A 25,043-nucleotide genomic window follows, 5' to 3' on the forward strand; every position below is an offset into this window, starting at 1 on the left:
AAGGATACACTTTCAACCAAGCCATTCGCCTTACTTTGCTGCACTATCGGGCCTCACAGCACAGCACCACTGGAGTATCTCCTGCTTCTCTTATGCTGGGCAGAGAACTCAGTTTGCCGCTGGACAGACTTTGCCCGGTTACGCCTCAGAAACTTCCCCAGGGGGTTAAAGCACATGTCACTCACCAACAGCAGCAGATGAAACTACGATTTGACAAGCTTAGACGTGCCAAGGAGCTGAACATTGCCTGGGTAAGAGTCCGCAGACCCCACAGGAGCACCAAACTGGCTTCGTTCTGGTCCACTCCACTGGTGGTTACTGGTCGGATAGGCAGGGCGTCATATCTCCTGGGAGATGGTACCCGATGGCACGCTAGCCGCCTTAAGAAAGTAGCTGCACCGACTCCAGTCTGTCCTCAAAGCAGAGAGGTCCTGCCACAAACCCTCTCTTCACCTGACCAGGAACTTGCAACAGCCCGGGCTGATAGTCATGATGTAGACTCTTTGCCCCAAGCCCCTGTTTCTCCTGCCTCACCCTTACTTGGTGTGACCCCGGGGTTTTCAGGCCCCTTGGTTCCAAGTCAGGACTCTTTCTCCCCACGGCCAGTGCGGGACAGATCTCGGCCTTGTTACTTGAATGACTTTATCACCGCCTTCCATGTTTAGCAAACAGAGTTATGGTGTGTTCTGGGTTATACATGGTTAAGTGTGTTATTATGCTGTTACTTTTTCTCTTCATAATTGTCAACTAAAAAGGGGGGGGGAATGTGTTCACTGTAAGGAATATATGTTGTTCACAAATTACGTTCGGTAATGATTGGGCATGCCTGATCGTGGGGTGAGCGATTAGTGCTGCCTAGCAGGAGGCTTATGCGGAAGTGTGAAGATTAAAGAGAGTTGTTAAAAGTAAATTTAACAGTACAGTTACCTCACCTAGAGCCAGGTGGATGTAACATTTGTATCCCAGATCTCCTGTTTACCACACACGTCATGTTACAACCACCTGGCTCTAGGTGAGGTAACATTTAAAAGGGATGCCACACATGGGATTAAGTTTTAACAAATAGACATTTAATAAATAATAACACAAAATAATAATACAAAAATTTTAATGAAAAATATAAAGAAAGAAAATTGGGCTGGAGCTGAGTGACGAGCGGCACCACAATCTAAGAACTCAATCTTTCTGAACCTCCCGCTTCTTAAGCCAGTGGCAATCACAGGTAACACTCCGCACCTGTTCCTGAAGGGGACCGTTCTGACTGAGAACAAAATCGCGGAGCATCGCCATCTAATGGACAAACACACAAACACGTTGGGCCGTAACACATGTATTAAAAAACTTGGTAACACTTGATAACCATTTTCATTAATAAATTATAACCAAACATTATATAATGCTTAACAAATCATTAGTTAATTATGTTCACATAGCTAGAAACACGATATAACCGAGACGTTGAAATGACGGCTATTTCTTGCTGGGAATGTGCTCATTAATGTTTACTAATGTAGTTTTACTCTCATCATCTAATGATTGACAGATTATTATTTCATGTAAATTAAAATGTTTCCAAATGTCATAAAACGTTCAATTCATATGATCATGCACTTTTTTAAAAACTTGAAATGATTTTGACATGGTTTACAATGATTAAAAACGTCATTATAAATGACTAAGAAACAGTATATAATGCTTAACAGATCATTAGTTAATACATATTTCATTAAACTTTACATTCATATGATCATGCACTTTTTAAAAAGCTAAAAAAAGATTTTAACCAAAATTATACAATGATTACAAGTTTATTTTATATGTACTATTTATATGTACTGAAAAAACTTTTACATTTACAAATATTGTTAAAAACTTGTAATTATAAGTACTTCACATACTATTAGTGCAGAATAACAGCAAATATGCACAACATGTTTAAGACTGACCACAGTCAAAATCACTCCTCTCAAATAAAGCTAAGCAACATAAACAAATGTGCACACCTGCAACCAGAATGAATTGAGGCACGGCGGCCTTGTATATCATAAATAACTTCGATTTGTCAATGTAAATGCATCGATAATATTGCATTGCATCGCATATAACGTTAAAAATTGTTTGAAATGTCAATAAATCACCATTATTTAACGCAATATTGGCAACTCTAAATGTTTTAAAAGAGTTGTACTTACAACATAAAATATAGATTTACATATTTACTGAGTGCTACAGCATGATAACAAGAAAGACATTTTTAAGAGCGTATGCTGTCTCCTCCAGCCCCAACCCTTAGTGTCCCCTTTTTTGTTTCGGCCACTGCCCCTCAAAATGCCTGTGCATGGCCCTGTACATAGGATATATATATATATATATATATATATACTGTATATATGTTGGTATGTGTTTAGGTAAAGTTATAATTTTTGTTTAATTCTGTGAAAATATTGTTTCTATTTGCAGAAAATGAAAACTAGACAAACAGGTCAAAATAATAGAAATGCTCTGTTTTTTAGACCTCAAATACTTTTAAGCAATACAACAGTAATATTTGTGCATGTATTTAAAAAAGCTTAAAAGTTTTTTATGTGATAACCTCTATTTTATCACAGTTTTCATGTTTCTTGTTGTGCTGTCAGTCTTTCACATTTCTGTTGGATAACTTTATGTAACTTCTGAGGTTTGATTTTGTTGAAATTCAACAGACACCGGACTACAATGGCAACAATAGGCTACATCTAGAAATGCTGATTAAATGAAAATTTGGAATTGTATGAAATGTAAGCTTTGAACCTAAGTGTTCAGTTCCATTATCACGTTGCTAGGTTTTTTTTCCCAGTTTGTTGAAATATAAGTGATTACTTAGGAATTTTTAATGTAAATATATTTCAATATATATTTCAAATCGCTCTTGTAATAGGTTATATGTCATTATTAAATACAATCTGCCGTTTAAAGAGTCTGGCTTAGAGATGGTTACCCCCGTCTAAGAGAGCGAATTGGTTCATTCCATAATAGCGGAAGTTCTTACAGTAAAACGCAAAGTGAATAAAGTTACTGTACAGGGACTCGGTTAAGTTTGAGTTGGGTAATTACAAGTTTAAACAGCACTAACCGGGAGAAAAAGAGAGAGAAATGCGAAGAAAACAAAAAAGATTGTTGCAGATCGTTCTGATAATCGTTGTGGCCTTTCTGTTTTTACCCAATGTTGGTTTATGGTCTATCTATCTGGACCGAATGTTTGACAACTCGGCGGAGGGACCTGGATTCTCATACATACAGGTAACAAAACATTTATATAGCACCGTTCTCCTCTGATCGGTACTAGAACACTCAAAATGTACGGATCCTGTCAAATATAACAGTCATTACAAATGCAAAATAACTTGTTCATTAGTAACTTAAGCAGTTGGTAAATGACAGTGTTATGGGGCTGAGGCGTATTTGTTTTGTTGCATATGTTAGACTGGGTGTTATAAACGTGGTCATGAGTTATTGGAAGATCTGTAATAATGTTGTTCTTTTGAAGCTCACAGAATTGACTGAGAGTAAAGTTTATTATAGTTTTGTCAGTTTACTCTTGTTTACACACCTCAAACATGTCCAAATTAAGTCTATAAGATGTTCTAATTGCTTTTTGTAGATTGAAAAGTAAATATTGAGGCGAGGCGAGGCAATGCAAGTTTATTTATATAGTACATTTAATACACAAGGTAATTCAAAGTGCTTTACATAAAATGATTGACAAAGGAAAGATGAAATACATTAATAAGACATCTTTAAAAAGCAGATGATTTAAAATGACAAATACAGCTTAAACATTTAAAAGACAATAAAACTTAATTAAAATTGATTTAAAATGTATGTATATATAAAAAGAATCAAATCAAAGGAAAATAGAAATAAAAGTGCAGTTGATGTGAACCAGCACAGTCCTGAGGTTGTAAATGCACGGCTGAACCAGGGGTTCCCAAACTTTTCAGCCCAGGACCCCCAAAATAACTGCAGAGTGTTTGGCTCGGCTGCTTTCTGAGCGGAGCACCTTGGCCTGTTTGACACAGAGGGTCTGCCAGCTGCAGTGTCCACTTTGATTTTTGCCTGACCACATTTGGGAATTTTTCACACACACTCGTTAGTGCCTCAAATCTATTTTAAAGATGCACAGGGGGTGGTAGAATACCAACATTGGCTAGTTGAGTTATAGCCATATCAGGGGTAGATGAGGCTAATGCAGCAATTTGTGAAACTCGTGGCAGTCTGATGTTACAAGCATCTATATCGTGCCCTGTGTATGCAATCGGTTTGTGTCCTAGTGTACACATAGAGATATAGTGTCTCTAGTAATCGTCCTCTCTTTTTTCACACACCGTCTGGTGTAAATTTGCTGGAGGGAGGGAAGCTCACCTCCGACGGTGTGCCTGGCAGTTCGTACCACTCTCTGCAGGGCTTTCCGGTTGAGAGCGGTGCTGTTACCGTACCAGGCAGTGATACAGCCAGTTAGGATACTCTCTATTGTGCCAGTGTAGAACCGAGTGAGGATGTGGTGATTCAGGCCAAACTTCCTCAGCTGTCTCAGGAAGAAGAGATGTTGGTGAGCCTTCTTCAATACGGCTTCAGTGTGAGTGGTCCATGTGAGCTCCTCTGTGATATTGACACCAAGGAACTTGAAACTTTTGACTCTCTCCACTGGTGCTCAATTGATGGTGATAGGACTGTGTTCTCTGTCTTTCCTCCTAAAGTCCACCACCAGCTCCTTGGTCTTACTGACGTTGAGAGAGAGGTTGTGTTCTTCACACCAACCTGACAGAGTGTGCACCTCTTCTCTGTAAGCTGTTTCGTCAGCGTCAGTGATCAGACCTACCACCGTCGTGTCGTCAGCAAACTTTATGTTGGCGTCGGAGCTGCGTGTTGCCACGCAGTCGTGTGTGAACAGGGTGTACAGGAGTGGGCTGAGAACACATCCTTGTGGCACTCCAGTGTTTAGGGTCAGTGATGAGGAGGTATTGTTGCCAATTCTGACTACCTGGCATCTGCTAGAGTCCAGGATCCAGCTGCACAGCAAGCTGTTTAAGCCCAGCGCCCGGAGCTTCACATCTAGCTTGGAGGGCACAATGGTGTTGAATGCAGAGCTGTAGTCTATAAACAGCATTCTCACATATGTGTTCTTTTTTTCCAGGTGGGAGAGAGCAATGTGTAGTGTATGTGCAATGGCATCATCAGTGGAGCGGTATGCAAACTGTAGTGGGTCCAGTGAGGGAGGCAGAACAGAGCAGATGGAATCTTTAATTAGCCTCTCAAAGCATTTGCTGATGATGGGTGTCAGAGCAACATGAGGCCAGTCATTTAAGCAAGTAATTTTGGGTTGCTTTGGTACAGGAACAATAGTGGATGTTTTGAAGCATGTGGATACGATGGACAGAGAAAGGAAAAGGTTGAAAATATCCGTGAAGACTCCGGCTAGTTGGTATGCGCACGCTCTGATGACGCGACCCGGGATGCCGTCTGGGCCCGCGGCTTTGCGGATATTCACTCGTCGGAAAGGATCGGGTTACATCCGCTACAGAGATGGTGAGTATAAAAGGTGTTTAGCTTGTCCGGATCTTGTTGAAGTCTGATTGGTCAGACCAGCACTGGATGATCTTAAGGGCGGGTGCTTCCTGCTTCAGTTTCTGCCTGTAAGCCGGCAGAAGGATGAAAGAGTGGTCTGATTTGCCAAATGGTGGGTGGGGGAGGGATTTGTAGCCATCACGGAAGGGAGAGTAGCAATGGTCCAGCCCTCGTTCCCCTGGTGGTATTTCGGTGCTACAGATTTGAGGTTGGAAAGTCTCCAGTAACAATGAACGCGGTTTCTGGGTGCACGATTTCCTGGTTGCTTATACTCCCATACAGTTCTTTGAGAGCCTGTTCTGTGTCGGCTTGTGCTGGGATATACACAGCTGTGATAATGACCGCTGTGAATTCCCTCGGTAGCCAGAATGGTCGACACAAAAGCATGAGAAATTCCAGATCAGGGGAGCAGAAAGACTTGATAGCATGTACGTTCCTTTGATCGCACCATGATTTGCTGATCATAAAACATACACCACCTCCTCTACTTTTCCCCGAGAGGTCTTTCGATCGGTCCGCTCGATGCATGGAGAACCCCGCGAGTTCGATGGCCGTATCTGGAATTCCCGCAGTTAGCCAGGTTTCAGTAAGGCAGATAATGCAACAGTCCCTCGTCTCTCGGTGAAAAGAGATCCGCGCACTCAGTTTGCAAAGTTTGTTATCCAGAGACTGAACGTTTGCCAGTAAAATACTGGGTAGCGGGGGTCGGTTTACTCGGCGTCTGAGTCTGATAAGAACGCCGGCTCTCCTTCATCTTTTCCGTCTGCGTTTCCGCGGCCGGGCTGTCCAGACAAAGGGCTCCGCTTGGGTGTTTGTTAACAGTGGGTCAGCGTTGAAGTGTTAAAGTCTGGTTTTCAATGTGCCACTTCTGAACCAATATTCAAAAGTGTTTGTCTGTCGTAGACAATAAGGCAAACAGTATCCAATATAAATAGCATAAGAAAAGTCGACAAAACAAACAAAAAAACAACAAAGTTGGTTCGGAGCTCGCGACACAGCAGCCATACTCGGCGCCATTTTGGAAGAGCGAGAGGCACAAAAAACACCCCTTCAAAAAACAAAATAACCTCTTTAGCCTTCTCATGACTAAACTTTATTGTGAAGTGCATACTCGCAACAAACTAAATAAAGCCTGTCTTTTCTTATTTTAACAAATTCTTTCTGCTTATTCCATAATAAAGCCTGTTATAAATAATAATAATAATAAAACAACTCTGTGACATTTTAACTTAAATCTCTCGTTAGTGTCTTATAACTTGTATATCTTTTAACTAATGCTTCTGCATATTTCTATGATGATTTCTTCGTCATATAAAAAATGTAACCGCATTAGAGCAGAAAAAACTAGTTTGACAAAAAATAACCAGGGCTCTAGACTCATCATACTATCAGTCATCGTACTAGCTCCACCAGGCTCCCTTGTCCCTCCGGCTCCATCAGTCGTCAACAATCCGCCGCCTCGGGACTCCAATCCTCAAGCTACGCATCGTCACTCCGTCCCCATGGATCTGTCAGGCTCCTCCTTCCATCCGGCTACACCTCCATCTTCGGTCGCTCTGGCTCCGCCGTGGTCTTCCGGGTCCCCGCCTCTGCCTCAGTCGCCTGAGCCGTCTGCTTTGCCTTGGCCCTCCGGACCCTTGGTGTCACCCTGTCTCTCTGTCTGTGCGGCTCCACCCTGGGCTCCTCTTCCATCGGCATCATCTCCGTCACTCGGCCCCCTGGTGTCACCGGCCATCCCAACTCCACCATGGCTCCTCCCTCCGTCGACACCCCTGTAGGCTGTCACCCTGGCTGGCCTCTGGGTCGCCATCTGGCTTCCCCTGCTCCAGGCCCCCCGGCTCCTCCCACTGTCCTCACCACCCTGGCCTCATGGACTGCTTCCTCTCCCCATTGCCTGCCCCTTGCCTGCCCCTGGTCCACCTCCTGAACCCCCACCCTCCCTCCTCAGTTGGACCTTTATGGTGCGAGGACACGCCTTGCGGGTGGGAGCGCATCCTCACACAAATGATCCAAAATATATTTTGAGGTCGCACAGGTTAAATTTAGGGAGCATATGTGACTAAAATGGTCACAATTTCGAGCCCAGCACTCCATCATGCCAATTGTGTGAGGATATTGTGTTAAAAAAATCAACGCACAGGAAATTCCTTCACATTCACAGCCCTCTATATACCGTATCGCAATATATTGTGTCGTGAGCATTAGGGCTGGGCGGTATGAAGGTATATGCCGTAAGAGATTTGTCTATTCCGTGTATTCCGCGGAATATTAAGAAGTAGGCATGGTTTACTCAACCGCCTGCAAGTTGGACGTTGTGATGAAAGAACAACCCTATCACTGCTATGCGGATGACACACATCAGCTGTCATTTCAGCCTAATGATCCGACGGTTTCTGAGCGCATGTCGGTATGTCTGAATGACATCTCACTCTGGATGAAGGACCATCACCTGCAGCTGAACCTTGCAAAAACCTACTCATGATCCCGGCCGACCGGAAAACTCAGCACGACCTTTCCTTCCAACTAGGTTCATCAACCATTACTCCTTCCAGAACGACCAGAAACCTGGGAGTGGTAATTGATGATCAGCTGAACTTTGCTGTTCATGTTGCCAGCACCACCCTGTCCTGTAGATTCATCCTCTACAATATTAGGAGAATTAGACCTTTCCTGTCTGAGCATGCTACGCAAGTTCTTGTCCAGGCTCTTGTCCTGTCCAGACTGGACTATTGCAATGCTCTACTGGCTGGTCTTTCAGCTTGTACAACCAGACCTCTTCAGATGATCCAGAATGCAGCGGCAAGAGTGGTCTTCAATGAGCCGAAGAGAGCGCACGTCACTCCTCTCTCTTGTTAGGTTGCACTGGCTCGCAATAGTCGCTCGCATCCAATTCAAATCTCTGCTCTTTGCCTACAAAACCACCACTCGTTCGGCACCCCCATATCTTCACTCGCTAATTCAGATTTATGTACCCGCCCGATCCCTGCGCTCTGCAATCGAACAACGTCTTGTGGTGCCATCCCACAAAGGGAAAAATCACTCTCACTCACTTTTGGTGGGGGTTTGGGGATGTGCGCGTGGTAATCATACAGCTGGCCAACAGGATCCTTTCTACGCTCTCTACGTCATGCACACACTTGTTATAAATGCAGAGTGACCGCTTCATTCAGAAGAACATCATTTTGGGAGTTATCTTTGTGTTTCCAGAGAGTCCAGACAGACTAATAGAAGCCAAACACAGCTGTTTTGGTACTCAAAACTGTGTGTGGTGTCATTTTTAATTAAATGGGGAACTGAACAGCGTTTTGTAAGGTATACAGAAAATCCCGAGTCTGGATGTTGAGACGTCTACATGATATGATTTAACATTAAAGCATTATCTATATACAGAGACTAAAATAGGCCATTCCGCGATTTGATGGCTTGAAACTATACAAATGGCCGATCTAGTCACTGTCTAATATAAACGTGTTGAAGTCTCTACTGAAAGCGTACATTTAAATGAACTAAAACATGCAGCGTTTGCAAAACCTGCGGATTAATGCGGACAAACACTGTATAAAAGACGTAGATACGCCATCTAGTGGCAGTGTTTGGAAGTCTCTTGAGGCCACAGTAGGCTATTCTTTACTTTTTGTGTTCAATTATTGTTTAATGAATATTGCTGGTTGAAAATATTTTATTTCATTTTATTTTATTAAATATTGTTTAGGTGACTGTTAAACTAATAAACATTTGAACTGATATTTCCAAAATTGGCAGTCAGAATTTGGTAATTTGTTTTTGTGTTGCTAAGTGAAAAATATCTGTTTTTGGCAAACAGTTGCTTGTTTTTAATCATGTAACATTTAATTAGTAACATTAAAGACTATTATTGGGGGGATTGGGGGGGGGTTTGTCCTTGTGTCCTTTATAAAAAAAATGTACACATTTTCAATCACAGTCAAGGAAAAACATTATTTTGACAAAATAATGTGAACACTATAAACAGCATCTCTTCAAATGCAAATGCAAAGCATGCTTGGAACTCTAAATCCACTGCTCATTAACAAAAATAATTCATGTAGTCCCACCACTAAAGATCCTTTATACAAGTTTAACTGGGTTCAACATGATAAAATTCAATTAAATTCACAATAATTTGTGCATTTAGAATTACTAGATTTTTTCCATAATTTTACTCAAATTTTGGTTAAAAAACAAGAATGCGATTTTATTAAGTAAAGTTTACTTAATTAATTTCATGAAATCTACTACAACACAGAATAATTTTTTACAGTGTATGCTATATTGCTTACACATGTTCACACTGTGTGTTTTTTTCAGAGAATGAACAGACAGAACCTGCAGAATGCTGGTGTTCGGAAAATAGACTGGCATGATTATGGCACTATTAGGAGCGATGCAGCGCGCTTGGGTAGGTTACATGGTTTTAAAAAATGGTAAATGCTCTCTCATTTGTAAGTCGCTTTGGATAAAAGCATTTGCTAAAATAATAAATGTAAAGGTACATGATGAAGACTAATGGGGCTAACCTTTACAGGTTTTTTGTTATGCATTATCTTGGCCACATTTAGATATTTTGGTATTTACATTTACACCGTGTCTACACCGGACACACGGCTTGTTCTAATGGGATTGTCGCGTCGCATCCAGTGTGGACAAAATGTAAAATTATAATGGGTTCTAATTAGATTTTGTACAATATTTTCTGACAAATACGATGCACACCAGACAGAAAGACGTTTAACCAGTTTAATTAAGGTCCACGGGTGAAAAAACAACTGACAAAATCCGCAGGGTATAATCCACAAAGTATAATCCACAGTCAAGGAAAAACAGGCAAAAAACTCCTTGGGTAAACAATGACCTCATTAAAGAATCCTCATTAAAGCTACAAAATCACATTGATTTCTTATTTTATTTTGTTCTTTGATTAACATTAGTGACAGGAGTCACAGCAGCATAAGAACGTGGCCCCTTTAAGAGCTGCCGCTCTAAGCAGGTCTAATGTGCTTCCTATTTTCAACTCAACTCAACTTTATTTATAGAGCGCTTTTTACAATTTTCATTGTTACAAAGCAGCTGCACATGAGACATATTGACTATAAGCAAAACAATTAAAGTTGTACCTGTAAAAACAAGAAAAAAGAAAAAGGTGAAAACACAGAAGACAGACATACCCACATACAAAACACTCCACACACACAATATGCACACGTACTAACACACATAGACACGGACGCGCAGACACACGGACGCACACACACACACACACACGCACACACACACACACACACACACACGCACACACACACACACACACACACACACACACAGACACGCACAATGAAAGCACACATTTATGATAAAGGAGAGAGAAACACAGGACATATTAAACAGACTATAAATTCCTATATGCAATATTAATAAAGTAAAACTTTAAAATTCTAATTCTAAAGCAGCCCCCCCGGCCTCGCAAATAGTGCAAAACAGTATGCAAACGGTGGCGAGGAACCCAAAATTTTCACTACTCTTTGCATTAATTTAAGACTTTATTTAACTCGTTGAAGACTGTGCTTGCGAAAATACTAGACAAAATGTGCTTTCTGGTATAATCTTGAGTGTTTTTGTTCATTCAAGCATGAAAGAGAAGTTAATACTGGTGCGCTGTCTGATAGATTCAGTTTAAAGGCCTTTATATGAATAAGAGCGTAATTATATAATGTAACACTAGACAATGATGACAAAAAAATGGATGTTGCGTTAATGCCGTTAAATATATTTAACGCAGTAATCTGAAAAAATTAATCGCAGGCGTTAACGCGTTAACGTTGACAGCCCTAGTTCTAATGCGTTCCATTGTCTTTTGTCGCATCGTGCCGTGTCCGGTGTAGATACGGTGGTATACTTTCTAACCAGAACATCTTAGAACTAACACTATTATTTACAGATCAAGTAATAAAACGGAACCTTAAAGTCACGATAATAGAATGTTCCATGTTAATCTATATTTATTCCCTATGACTGTGGAATTTGTTTCCATAAAATCTTAATGCAATGTTCTTGTTAAGAATGGAATTAGTTTAAAGAAGTATAAATAAAGCTGCAAGGTCAAAGGATATAAAAGATTTGTACAGAAGAATAGTCAGCTTGTTTGAGTAAGTAGTAATAGTTAAGGGTTTGAGTGGAAGACCCCAGAGTTGAGGACCTATTGAGGACCACTCTAATGAAGCCCTAAATTTACCTTCCTCCAGAAGGTTTTAGATTCACATTTATGCTTTCAAAAAATTAAAATTATAAATATAAGAATAATGTTGTGTTCCAGATAAGGCTCTTACCAGGCCAGATCTGAGGCTAGGCTTATCAGAGTATCATTCCACATATAGTGATGTAGAGGATGGGATGTTTTTGTTAAATTTGTTATTAAAGTTGAATGTGCTTAAAAAAACTGTGTTTGCAAAAGTTGGGTTGTAGAGCATGCAAAATTTTAACTGGTGAGTTAGCTGTCAATAATACATTTAACACTTAAGTGTTGCTTAAACCATTTCCACTAATCCAGACTTTTACACTTTTTTAAATTTAAATCTTGTTGTAAAAGTAAAGCATTTCAGTAGTAACTAACATGCTAATGTGTTTGAAGGTGTTGGGGAGCAAGGCATGCCCTATCCTTTGACTGATTCAGATCGTGTGGATCAAGCCTACAGGGAGAATGGATTCAACATATTTGTTAGTAATAAAATCGCCCTTAACAGATCCCTCCCTGATATTAGGCACCCAAAGTAAGTTTTTCCTTCACTTTCAGTACACATGAGAATGTTTTTTTTAACAAACCACTGTCTAAATCAGAGGCGTTCACCCCAAAATTTGTTATATACTTACCCTCATCCCAGATGTACATGATGTTTAATTTTGGCAGAATCCAAACAAAGTTCCAATATATTCAAAAAGCCATACTTATAAAGTGAATGTTTTGAAAATCACCTCTCCACACCATTTATAAAAACTAATATGTGCAGAGTGAAGCAATGGATGGATATTTATTTTTGAGCATCCATTTAATTACCAATCATTTGGCAAGCAGCAACATGCATCCACTCTCAACTCAACTTTATTTATATAGCGCTTTTTACAATTTTCATTGTTACAAAGCAGCTGTACATGAAACATATTGACTATAAGCAAAACATTAAAGTTATACAAGTAAAAACAAAAAGTGAACACAAATAGAATACAGACATGCACACAGAACTAGGGATGTAGCGATTACCGAGGTTCACTATTCACCGTGCCAAAAAATCGTAACGGTTAATTAATCGTAAAGGCTCCGTTACACCGCATGTTTCTGTTGCACGGAACTTATACGTAGCAACTTGCACAAAATGAAAACAAAGTTACACCAGCGTGCACCAGCTTAAAGAGCCGTGTTTATCAGAGACACGGAGGCCACGACACACACTAGTTTAACTATGGCAGAGAGACCAAACAGCCAATCTTACATGTACATTCACAATCAAGGCTGTAGCGGTGACGGTTGAGCTTTCAGTGCAATGTAAACAAACAAAGTGGCATGTAAATTAACGGAGTAGCACACTGGACAAGAAGCGTCCTGTCGAGAGAAGACATGAGAGAGAGACAATAATCCATGACATGAAATGAGAGACAGAAAACATGACTAGGCAACCCATATACGTACATACATTAAATAACCAACCCTAGACACATAAAATACTGTGGTATTTATACACACAAGAACTAAAGAACTCCATGATATATTCCTCCCTTTAAGCGTGGCAGGCAGAGCTGGAAGCCTGGGCGTGGCAGGCAGAGCTGGAAGCCTGGGCGTGGCAGGCAGAGCTGAAAGCCTGGGCATGGTTGGTAGGGCTGGAAGCCTGGGCGTGACAGCTATCTTGCCCACGGCCTCTGGAGTGGAATAGCAGTGCACAGCCCAGACACAACCACAAAGCTGCAGCCACAACCGACAGAGCAGACTCCAAGGGCTGAACCTCGGAAACAGACACCTCCAGACTTGGGACAACCGGACATGGAAACAACGGACTTGGAAACACCGGACTTGGAAACACTGGTGAGGCGGCCATGATGGCTGGAACCTCTGGGCTGGCGGCCATCTTGCGAGCGGGCTCTGGACTGGCAGCCATCTTGCGAGCAGGCTCTGGACTGGCAGCCTTCTTGCGAGTGGGCTCTGGACTGGCAGCAGTCTTGCGAGCGGGCTCTGGACTGGCGGACATCTTGCGAGCTGGCTCTGGACTGGCAGCCATCTTGCGAGCGGGCTCTGGACTGGCAGCCATCTTGCGAGCGGGCTCTGGACTGGCAGCCTTCTTGCGAGCGGGCTCTGGACTGGCGGACATCTTGCGAGCGGGCTCTGGACTGGTGGCCATCTTGTGAGCGGGCTCTGGACTGGCGGACATCTTGACTAGCGACTCCGGCTTAACAGCGGTCCTGCAGAAAGGCTCCTCACATGCTGCCATGCTGTGATGTGCCCATCTCCGCTGTCCCCGGAATCTTGACTGTATGGACCCCCCCACAAAAAAATTCCAGGGGAAACTAGAGTCCTTACATGCCCTATAGACCCAAATGTGGCAAATTTAGACTACCCTGGTTCTGGTGTGGAAATGTCCTCTGCCTTGCCCAACCGTAAAGGGCGAGTTGCACAGAAGTAAACAAAGTCAATAAATTTCCACAAGTGGGAGATTGTTTATCCCAGATGGAAGGAGTCTATAAATCTGCTCGTCCAATCCATTTACAAAACAAAACTTTAACATAACATCGTCCCATGGTACCTGATAACTTAAATCCAAATATTCTGTGAAATATTCCTCAATGGAGCGGCCATCCTGGTTCAAAAGGAACAGATAGTGATGTTACGTTCTGTGCCGAGGCTTTGGAGCGTGTGTCAAGAAATCCCGGAAGCTTTCAGTGAAGCGCGTATCGAAGCTTGTACCGCTTTAGACCAATGACGTCATAGATGACGTCTGAAGCCTCGCTTCCGCCTGAGTAGTTCAGTAAGCGGTTCGAATCTTGCCGTGACATTTTGACAGCTATAAAAACCAAGTTACACAAGCACATCCACTGCCCTCTGCCCAGTTAAGACCAGACACTTTCCAGTTTTAGAATAATAATATTGCCCCTTCTGCCTATTATAACCAAATAATTGATTTACACACATTTGATAGCCCCATTCATTTCAAGCCAATACGTTTATTACATTTACATTTAGTCATTTAGCAGACGCTTTTATCCAAAGCAACTTACAGATGAGGGAAACAATGGAAGCAATTGGAACTACATAAGGACAACAAAAAGCCTAAGTGCAAAAAGAAAATAGGTCTCATATAGCCTATCACAGTATACAGAGCTAAGGTTTTTTTTTTTTTTGAAGAGTAGGAAAGAGATAGAAGTCAGAGCTGATCAGTCAGGTGTTGACGGAAGGGATGTGTTTTCAGACGGTTTTTAAAGATGGCTACAGAATCTGCTGATCTTGTAGCAGTGGGCAGATCATTCCATAAATGTGGAACCGATCCCGAGAACGTACCTGAGAGAGATCTTTTACCTTTTTGGGATGGCACCACAAGATGTCGTTCGTTTGCAGAGCGTAGGGATCTGGCGGGTATATAAGTCTGCATTAGCGAGTGAAGGTAAGGGGGTGCCAAATCAGTGGTGGTCTTGTAGGCCAGGAGCAGAGTTATTACACAGTTATTTTATACAATCATTATATACCACCAGGAAATGCACATTATATTGATATAAACAGATTAGTCTATGTATAAATTGTTTTTTTCTTCAACGTTATTTCTAAGCCTTAACTGGGGCAAAATAAAGTTTATCACAGACCACATCAGGCACATCTGTAATGTATTTACAGTAATGTTTTACACTCTTTGGCCACCAGGTGGTATTGTGAGTAAATAAAGCCTTGAGAAATTAACCCTTTTGTGAACCACTTGGCTGAAAAGCTTCAATGCTTTATGGGCTTCATCTCACCACCTCTAGGAACAGACGAGCTGCTGGTTCAATTTGGGGGGTTGGTTATTCTGTAAGGACGTTGCCCAAATCATGAAACTGGGAGAAGGATCTAAGTGCAGATAACGTCTTTAATAAATCCAAACGTGAACAATAATCCATGACAAGAAACGAGAGACAGAAAAATGACTAGGCAACCCATATACATACATTCAATAACCAACCCTAGACACATGAAACACTGAGGTATTTATACACACAAGAACTAAAGACTAACAAGCCACACCTGAAGACAATGAAACAATAAACCAATCAGAACAAGACCCTTGAAAGAACTACAATAACCATAAACCCAGGACTACAAAGACAACTTCGTAATACAAGACAACATAAATCATAAACACAAACCAAAACCCATGACACCAGTAGCCTGTATCACAAAGCCGGTTTCGGTTCATACCCAGGTAAGTTCGCGTTTAGTTTGAGCATACGAAGAGTTTTTGGGCTCAAGAAGGTGGATTGGTTTTGAGCGGGTTTCGTCGCCATGGTAACTTAGGCTACATGGCTAACCTGCTCCGGAGCAGGTTTTATTCTGGGTTAGAGATCCAAACCAAAACTGGACCAATCAGCTCTGAGAAAAGTGACGTATATCTTACGCTGTGAAGCCACTCCTCCCCATGTATCGCTCGCTCCAAATAAAAAAAAGTTTAAAGTGAAAAGAGAGAAAATATTTTGCTGCTAAGTGTTTATTTGTATTGTATATTTACATTTATTAATTATAATTTATTTGTATTGTATATTTACATTTATTAATTATAATTAAAAACACATTAATATAATTATTTTATGGGTTGATGATGAATATTTATTAAATATACTGAAATAAAATAAAAATTATAAAAATAAATAATCGTTTTCGTAATATATTACATTAAAATCTTTGAGCTGTGTGGCTGTTTAGGGATATACCTTATACCTAAGGTCAGGGCTGTCCTTTTTTTGCACGTAGCACTGGTGCTACAGAGGTATAAAGTTTTGTAGCACAGGCCAAATAGTTGTAGTACAAGTATAAAACGTATGTTATATTACAAAAAATATATAAACACAAAAATATTTATATGTAGTTTATCACATAAGTAGGCAGGCAACTGACGAAGGACATTTATGTTAAAGTTGGGTAAATTAGGGCCATATAATTTGGTTTTTCCCAAGTTCCTTTTTTCCCCAAGTTCCCGAGTTCTGTGTTTTCTATTCTTTTACTATACAATAATTATATATTTGTCCACATGCTGTAGTATACTATTATATTATTTACTATGGTAAACTATAGTAAAATTCCTCCTTTTGCAGATCATGGCAGGATCATGACATTTCACTGTTTGAAAAAAGCTATAGTCAACCACACACTCTTTGCGAAGGCCTGTCAAAATAGCTTCCCACCTGTGTCTCATTACCCACACCTGCCCATTGTTATCTTCCCTTGTTAGTTCCCTTATTTAATGCCCTTGTGTTTGCTGTCCTGTGTTGATTCGTTTTACTTTGTTTGATCCATGCTTGATACCTGTGCTTTGGAACTGTGTATTTTGCAACGTCGTACCCTTGTGAGTTTCACCTTGCCATTTTGGATTACTTGTCATGTTGGATTTCCTTGCCTCATGTCCCAATGCCATGTGTATTGTTTAGTCTTGTCTTTGTCTTGTGAATAGTCAGTTAAGTATCCTGTTATCTTGTTTTCTCCACATTGTGGGTTTTTTGTTTGTATTTAATTAAAGTTTAGTTTTCGTGCAACACTGTCTGCAACTGAGTTCTTTCCTCGAACAGTCATGACAGTGAAATGCTTATGAAATAAACTCTCAGAGCAGCTCTGGTGATGGAGTTCATGTGTTCATATCCTCATACAGAGACACAGACAAATGCAGGAGCGTCACACGTGTTTAGTAATACGTTAAACTGTGCAGATCATTCACATTCACGCGAAACAAGGAGGTGACACATTTAAAAAGACAGATCGCGCTTCCGCTATTCCTTCCCTGTTTTCACATCGCGGAAATCACAGAGCTCTAAATATGGACTCAGTGCAGCAGGAAAACAAGTTTCAAACGCAAAAACAGCTAAAATTGCGGTGCACAAACAAGCATCGCGACAAACACACCTCACACAAACAAGCGGCTCTGTCTAAATCATGTGCAAAACTGTATCGCATGCGTGCTACACTGGCAAAGTATTCTTCGCACAGACAGATTTTTTCGTAGCATGTTCGACATGTATGTCACACTGTACAGTCCTGCCTAAGGTACCTAAATAACACATCATGCACGCGAGGTTCTCTGACAGAGACCCTGCACGGGTCCTGTTTGGTAAACCCGCACCACACCCGCACTCATTTAATTATTTACCCGACCTGTTTGACATAAAGACCGCGACCCAAACCGCACCCGCATTAAATCTACCACATCAGGTAGGCAAAATGATTTATTTAACACAAGCAATAAAACATTAGGCATTCTAAGTTTCTGCTTTAAAGAAAAATAGACAGCGCAACATGGTAATTAGCCGAAAAAAGATGAGAATGTGCGTCCTTTCTGTAAACAAAACAAAACATTTGCCTACATCTTGTGAACATTCTACCAGTCTATTTTGATCAAATGTGCAACCACATAACGTAAAATTAAGTCTTTCTTTGGTTGCCCTCTGTCAGTGATTTGTTTATTTTGATAAACTTTAATTACTGAAGCTAAAACTGAAACTAAACTATATAAAAACTAAACAGAAATGCGTAAACAAAAAAAACTAAAACCAACAAAATTATTAATGAAACAAAAAAACGAAACTGAATTAAAGCAAATTTGAAAACGATATTAAATTAAAACTAATTTAAAAATCCAAAACTATAATAACCCTGGCTCCGACCAGACTGCTGCAGTTCACAGAGAAAGTGTGCTGGGTGTGAAAGGTCCAGAGTAATTTTTCGAGCCCTTTTACTTACTCTGGATGAGTACAGTTCTTTGAAAGTGGAGAGGGTTGTACCAGTAAATCGCTCAGCATTCCGGACTATCCGCTGTAGTGTTTTGGCAGCTGAGCCAAACCAGACAGTTATGGAAGTGCAGAGGATGAATTCAGTGACAGCTAAGTAGAACTGTATGGGCAGCTCCTGTGGCAGGTTGAACTTTTTCAGCTGGCGAAGAGGTACAGCCTCTACTGGGCCTTTTTGACAATGTCAATGTGAATGTCCCACTTCAGGTCCTGATAGATGATGGTACCCAGGAACCTGAATGACTCTACTGTGGCCACAGTGCTGGTCATGATGGTGAGTGAGGGGAGTACACTCCACTGTTATCTCCACTGTTTAAGGCGTGTTCAGCTCCAGGTTGTTATAACTTGGCAAGACAGCCAGCTGCTCCACCTCACTTCTATAAACTGACTTGTCATGGTCCTGGATGAGACCAATAAATGTAGTGTCATCTGCGAACTTCAGGAGCTTGACAGCGGGGGCAGTAGAGGTGCAATCGTTGGTGTACAGGGAGAAGAGCAGTGGGCGTGGTCAGAGCGTGTGTGGGGTGTGAGACCGGGAGATTCAAATCTACAGTAAAACAGTTTTCAACAATTTGTTTATTTGCCTCAGTGCTAGGGAATGGTGTCTTGGTTTGTGATGTCTTTCAGGCCTTTTCACACTTAGGCAGGGTTGTTTGCTGAAACAGGTTTTCCAGCTTTTTAGCGTAGCTCTTCTTAGCAACTCTAATCTCCTTTGTCAATGTATTCTTGGCCTGATTTGACAAGATTCTGTCCCCACTCCTGTAGGCATCCTCTTTGGTCTGGGGAAGCTGTTTGAGTTTTGCTGTGAACCATGATTTGTAGTTGTTATATGTTAAATAAGTCTTGGTAGGAATTACACCTCACTGAAACTTATGTATGATGTTACATTTTCTTTGAGCTCATACAGATTGGTGGCAGCTTCAAAAATACTCCAATCTGTGCAATCTGTGTCGAAACAGGCTTGTAAAACCCACTCTGTTTCCTTTGTTCATCTCTTTACAGTCCTTACTACTGGCTTATAAGATTTAAAGGGACAGTTTACCCCAAAATAAGAATTCTGTCATCATTTCCTCACCATTGAGTTGTTCCAAATCTGAATAAATTTCTTTGTTCTGATGAACACAGAGAAAGATATTTGGAAACACATGGCGCAGGTGCACTCAGGGTGTGTCCGAATCCACTTTTGCTAATTTAAAGATGGGAAAACAGTTTTCGCGCCCGGGCGCATGGTCTAAACGGGTTGTCCCGATTCTCTTAATGAGTAATGGGTGTTTTTTGGGCGTAACATGCAGTAAACCAATCAGAGTCTCATCTCTCATTCCCTTTAAGAGCTAGTTGCGCTCGCGCTATGGCGGATTCGCTACTTACACGGCGGAATTTCGAGCAAAGACTGGACTCTTCTCTAGAGAGAAAACGCATCTGCTCGTGTGTGAGGTTAAAGCTCGCGAGCAGATCATCTACATGACAAGCCGGATTTTTATCTTTATGTACACAATAATAATCTTTTACATTGTAATCCATTTATTTTTTGTATTTAGCATGTTTGTGTGCTGCTGCGCTTCCCTCTGTGTTATAAGTGAAAACGCGTTGTATGTGGACCCGCCCAGAGGCCCATTTTCTACTAATGCGCTCTTTTAATAAAATATATATTGCGCCATTGACTTTAGTCTTTAGACCAGGTTTGAGTTGGTTTATGGCGCAGTCTTTTTCAGTTCCTCAAAATAGCAATGCGCCAACAATGCGCCTGAGCACACCTCTTTTTTAGACCAACACGCCCATGGGCGCACAAATGAGCGCAAATGCATTTGCTTTTTAAACAACGCGGTGCAGGACGGGAAAATGAGAACTGCGTTGGGCGGAAACCAGCAAAAACACTTGTGCTGCGCCTTGTGCTGGGTGTACAATAGGGCCCAGAGAGTCCTAAAGCTGCTCTGGGGACAGAGCGATATGCATTGTTTATTGTTGTGTATCAGTGGTACAAGAAATCTTTGTCTCTGGTAGGGCATGAAATGTGTTCAGCGTTTCCACTTGGATTTTGTGAAACTGTGGTGTTACGAACTGCTCCGAGAGTTGAAGGGCTTGGTCTAAACAGCTTTATGGAGATAAACAGGCGATGGTCGGGGCAGGCAGCAGAGGTTCACAAAAGCAAAACCAAAAATCAAAAAACACGTAATCGAATAGAGAAATGCTCAAAATTGCAGTTGTAACACCTAATAAGACCTCACCCTGATTGACAGAATGGACCAGGTATAAAAAGACACAGTTAACAAGATACAGGTGAAACAGTTAACAAGACACAGGTGAATACAATCATGGCTGATAAGTCTAGGCAAAGGATTATTGGAAATGTAGTGTCAACTAAAAGTTCAGGTAATGTCTGTGATCGTTTGGATTTATTGCCTGTTTCTTGAACTCTTGTCTAATAAAGCTCCGTTTAGATCCTCAACCCTTCAAGTCTCAGAGCAATTCATAACATGTGGCGCTTGATGACGTCACACTAATTAACATATTCTTTAGGTCATCACATTGTTTTAATACTACGTTAAAGACAAATGTCAAGGAATGGACTCGGAGACACAGATAGATGAATCAAACAGGTGAGTTTATTGCTTTAGTTAAATAAACTTTAGGTGAGTTTATTGGTGAGTTGTATATACAGTTGTTCAAAACGGAGCAATGGAATGGAATGGCAGGTGAATTATAGTCTTTAGCAATGATACCGAGTTATAGTTAGAGTCTCTTAGATTACCAGGGTGGTGTGTAGCAAGGACGAAGTGGTATCCTGAGATCCTGTATTGTGGGGGAAGCTCTGCTCATATGTAACCTTTTTGATCTGACGGATGATGGGAAAGGGGCCAATGAATCTGGGACTCAGCTTCTTGCAATGTAGCATAGGCGGACATCCCGGGTGGAGAGCCAGACCTGCTGTCCAGGCTGGTAGGCTGGTGTGGGGTTTCTCCGGGTGTCCACGTGATGTTGATGCCGTCTAACTGCTTGTGATGTTGATGAGCTGAGTCCCAGACCATCTCACTGTCCTAGAACCAATGTGCTACTGAAGGGACTTCTGAAGGATCTCCAGACCAGGAGAATAAGGGGGGCTGGTAGCCGACAACACACTAATTCTGGGCGAGGTTGGTTGATGGTTGGCGGAGCAAGTTTTGTGCATACTCGGCCCACGCTAGGAATCGGTTCCAGGAGTTGTGGTGGCTGTGGCAGAAGGTATGGAGGTATCACCCGATCTCCTGGATCTTCCTCTCGGTCTGGCCGTTGCTTTTCTGGTATCCAGAAGTCAGACTTACTGTCACACCTAGAAGAGCGAAGAATTCCTTCCATACATGAGATATGAATCGGGGCCCCCGATCAGAAACAATGTCTTCTGGAATGCCAAAATTTCTAAAAACATGATTAAAGAGTTCCTCTGCTGTTTGCATGGCTGTGGGGAGCCCCTTCAAAGGTCTTAAACAACAGGCTTTGGAAAACCGATCGGCAGCAACTAGGATGCATGTGTTTCCATCCGATTCAGGCAGGTCGGTGGCACTGGCGGCCGTGATGTCCTTGTCCAGGGACTATTGGATGGGGCTAACCACCAGGTTGGGTGACAGGATCAGTTCAGGAGAATCTAGAGGTTCAGCGGGAGTGTGAAGGCGTGAGAGGGCATCTGCTTTGACATTCTTGGTCCCTGGACTGTAGGAGATGGAGAAGTTAAACCGGGTGAAGAAGAGGGCCCACCTGTTTTTAATAAATATTCACGTACATTCATGTATGCACGCATTTGTATTTTGAGGAATAGGTTGTCTTAAATAAAGAAATGTCTATGCTGTAGGATTATTCATATTGTCAGGCTTTTTAAAGTTTCTAAATGTGGCAGCGAGTACAACCAGTACCATGACAAGCCCTCAACCCAACTTTTATTTATGTAGCGCTTTTTACAATTTTCATTGTTACAAAGCAGCTGTACATGAAACATCTTAACTAAAAGCAATACCATAAATTGATAAAAATAGAAAAAGTATCAAAAGCAAAGTGAAAAATACACTCTCATTCAAACACGACGCACAAAAAATACAGTGCACACACACATAACGCAGAAGGACATGCACGCACGCACACATGCGCACACACACACACAGCGCACATGCACGAAACACAGGCACACACTCAGCGAATACAAACAGTCATGCACGCACACACAACACACCCGCTCACACTTGCACAACTCACACAGCGCACATGCACGAAACACAGGCACACACTTAGCGAACACAAACAATCACGCACAGAACACAGACACGCACACACACAGATAAAACACAGACACAACCCATAAGCTTGAAACGCAGACACTCAAACCCGCACACACCGAACATAACATACACGCACTGACACACACACTTACGCACACCAAACACACATACACACACACGCCAAACATATAATATGTCAGACACATAACCATATGCACATACAGCTGTGTATCATAAACAAACAAGAAGAGATACAGACACACACATACAGAAGATAAAAGAAGAGAAACACAGGTAATGTGAAAGTGATGTGATGTGATGTGATGTGAGGCCAAGTATGGTGTTCCATACTCGGAATTTGTGCTCTGCATTTAACCCATCCAAGTGCACACACACACCAGTGAGTAACACTCAGACCGTGAACACACACCCAGAGCATAACAAGTTATGCAGACTATAAATTCCTATATGGTGTAGTAATAATTCACGCAAAATGTAAAATAATAATAATAAGTACAAAATTCTAAAGCTGATATCAGCTCCGCTTCGCGTCAGGTGGTTCTTGGCCTCCACGTCGTGCATTAAAACCCTTTAACGCACGGCTAGCTGTGGATTATCCCTTACATATTCAAGCCACCACAATGGCTAGCGGCAGTGGCTGTCTTGCCTGCCACAGCTGAAATCTACCCACATTTGGGGGGATTGCGGGTGTTAATGTCAAGCCCTGTGCTATTGTTTAAATATTTAACAACAGTGGTCCTGACAGAAAATGGTTTAAACACATTTGCATGAAAAAGCGTGTGATCATATAATGTAACGCTAGCCAAATGTTGACGGTATAACAGATGCTGCAGTAATTGCATTAAATATTTTTAATTTTGTTCATTTAAATTTTGACAGCCATAGTTTGGATGTAAACATAATGGATCAATGGGATTCAAAAGCGAATCTCAGCTTTTAAATCTCATTGGTTCTTGTGTATGGAGGACCGGATGAGTCATGTGTAAAGTAATTAGGGCTGTAACTAACGATTATTTTAATTGTCGACTAATCTAACGATTATTTTTTTGATTAGTCGACTAATCTAACGATTATTATTTTTTATTAATCTAATAAAGATTTTTTGGATTACTTTATTAATCCTTTGGCAAACTTTGCGCAAACTTTGCAAATAAACAATAAGTTCTAGTATTTTCTTACATTATAAAGCAAATCATACTTTTTACTCCACTACATTTTATAAATAAATATTGTTTTAACATTTTAATCCGTGTTTACATTAAAATCACCATCTTCTTTTAATTAAGTAGCTTTCATTTTAAAAGTAAAAAAATACAGATTTTTTATGTACTTAAGTACTGTATTAAAGGTAAAAAAAATGTTTTATTGCACTTATGCTTTTTGTTGTCCTTATGTTGTTCCAATTGCTTCCATTGTTTCCCTCATCTGTAGGTCGCTTTGGATAAAAGCGTCTGCTAAATGACTAAATGTAAATGTAAAAACAATAAAAAATGTAATTTGAAATACTAGAGCATGATATATGCTCTGTATTTTTTTCCTCCAAGTAATATCCGACTCTATTTTCAGTCTCATAATGTAATTGAGTAAAAGTAAAATACTACTATCTGTCTCTGTTTATTGTACAAAACTATCACAGTATAAAAGACTAATGCAGAGTGGCGTTAAAGCGAGCCCGCGCACCCGGAACTCAGAATGATGCACTTAATGCATTCGCTTCGTTATTTACAGTTATGCGCATCCCGGACGCACAATGATGAGCTTAAAGCACCTACTTCTTCTGAAGTCCCGGGGATCATTTTGCTCCTCAAAGTAAATAATAGTTAGAACACAACGAGAAGAGATGATATGTTACATGTTTAACACAAATCCGACAGTATACAGTTAAATCAGAGGTTTAAAAAGAGTTATTTCGTATGAAGACGCAAAATATTCAGACCGCTTCCAGTGCTTCTAATAAACTAAGCTATACTCAGCGAGTAACGTTAACTCACAGTCTCTAGCACAATACATTTTAAACAAAACCATAGACTATCATCTTGTCATTATGAAGAATAATGAAAACATTGGAACATGTTGGAAAGAGTAGCGTCCTGACCGTCACCGTACACACGCATGCTGACTGGAGATTGACAGACAGCACCAGCGGAGGTCAGAGTTTCT

At 41.1% G+C, this 25,043-nt stretch overlaps 1 protein-coding gene across 2 annotated transcripts in view; it reads left to right on the top strand.

Annotated features, from left to right (window-relative positions):
* The first annotated feature begins 3,020 nt into the window (after positions 1 to 3,020).
* The window catches only part of galnt10 (UDP-N-acetyl-alpha-D-galactosamine:polypeptide N-acetylgalactosaminyltransferase 10 (GalNAc-T10)), a 47,755-nt gene continuing 25,732 nt past the window's right edge, over positions 3,021 to 25,043 (top strand). The window contains exons 1-3 of one of the 2 annotated variants that reach the window (XM_057361058.1): positions 3,021 to 3,279; positions 9,931 to 10,021; positions 12,248 to 12,386. In XM_057361058.1, the coding sequence (XP_057217041.1) occupies positions 3,133 to 3,279; positions 9,931 to 10,021; positions 12,248 to 12,386 (377 nt within the window). In that variant the 5' untranslated portion in view covers positions 3,021 to 3,132. Of the gene's footprint in view, positions 3,280 to 5,433; positions 5,566 to 9,930; positions 10,022 to 12,247; positions 12,387 to 25,043 lie in introns of those variants that run through there. The other variant, XM_057361059.1, reaches the window with a different exon arrangement.

The sequence above is a fragment of the Triplophysa rosa genome, linkage group LG19 (assembly GCF_024868665.1).
Source record: "Triplophysa rosa linkage group LG19, Trosa_1v2, whole genome shotgun sequence".
In the NCBI taxonomy this organism is placed as follows: Eukaryota; Metazoa; Chordata; class Actinopteri; order Cypriniformes; family Nemacheilidae; genus Triplophysa; species Triplophysa rosa.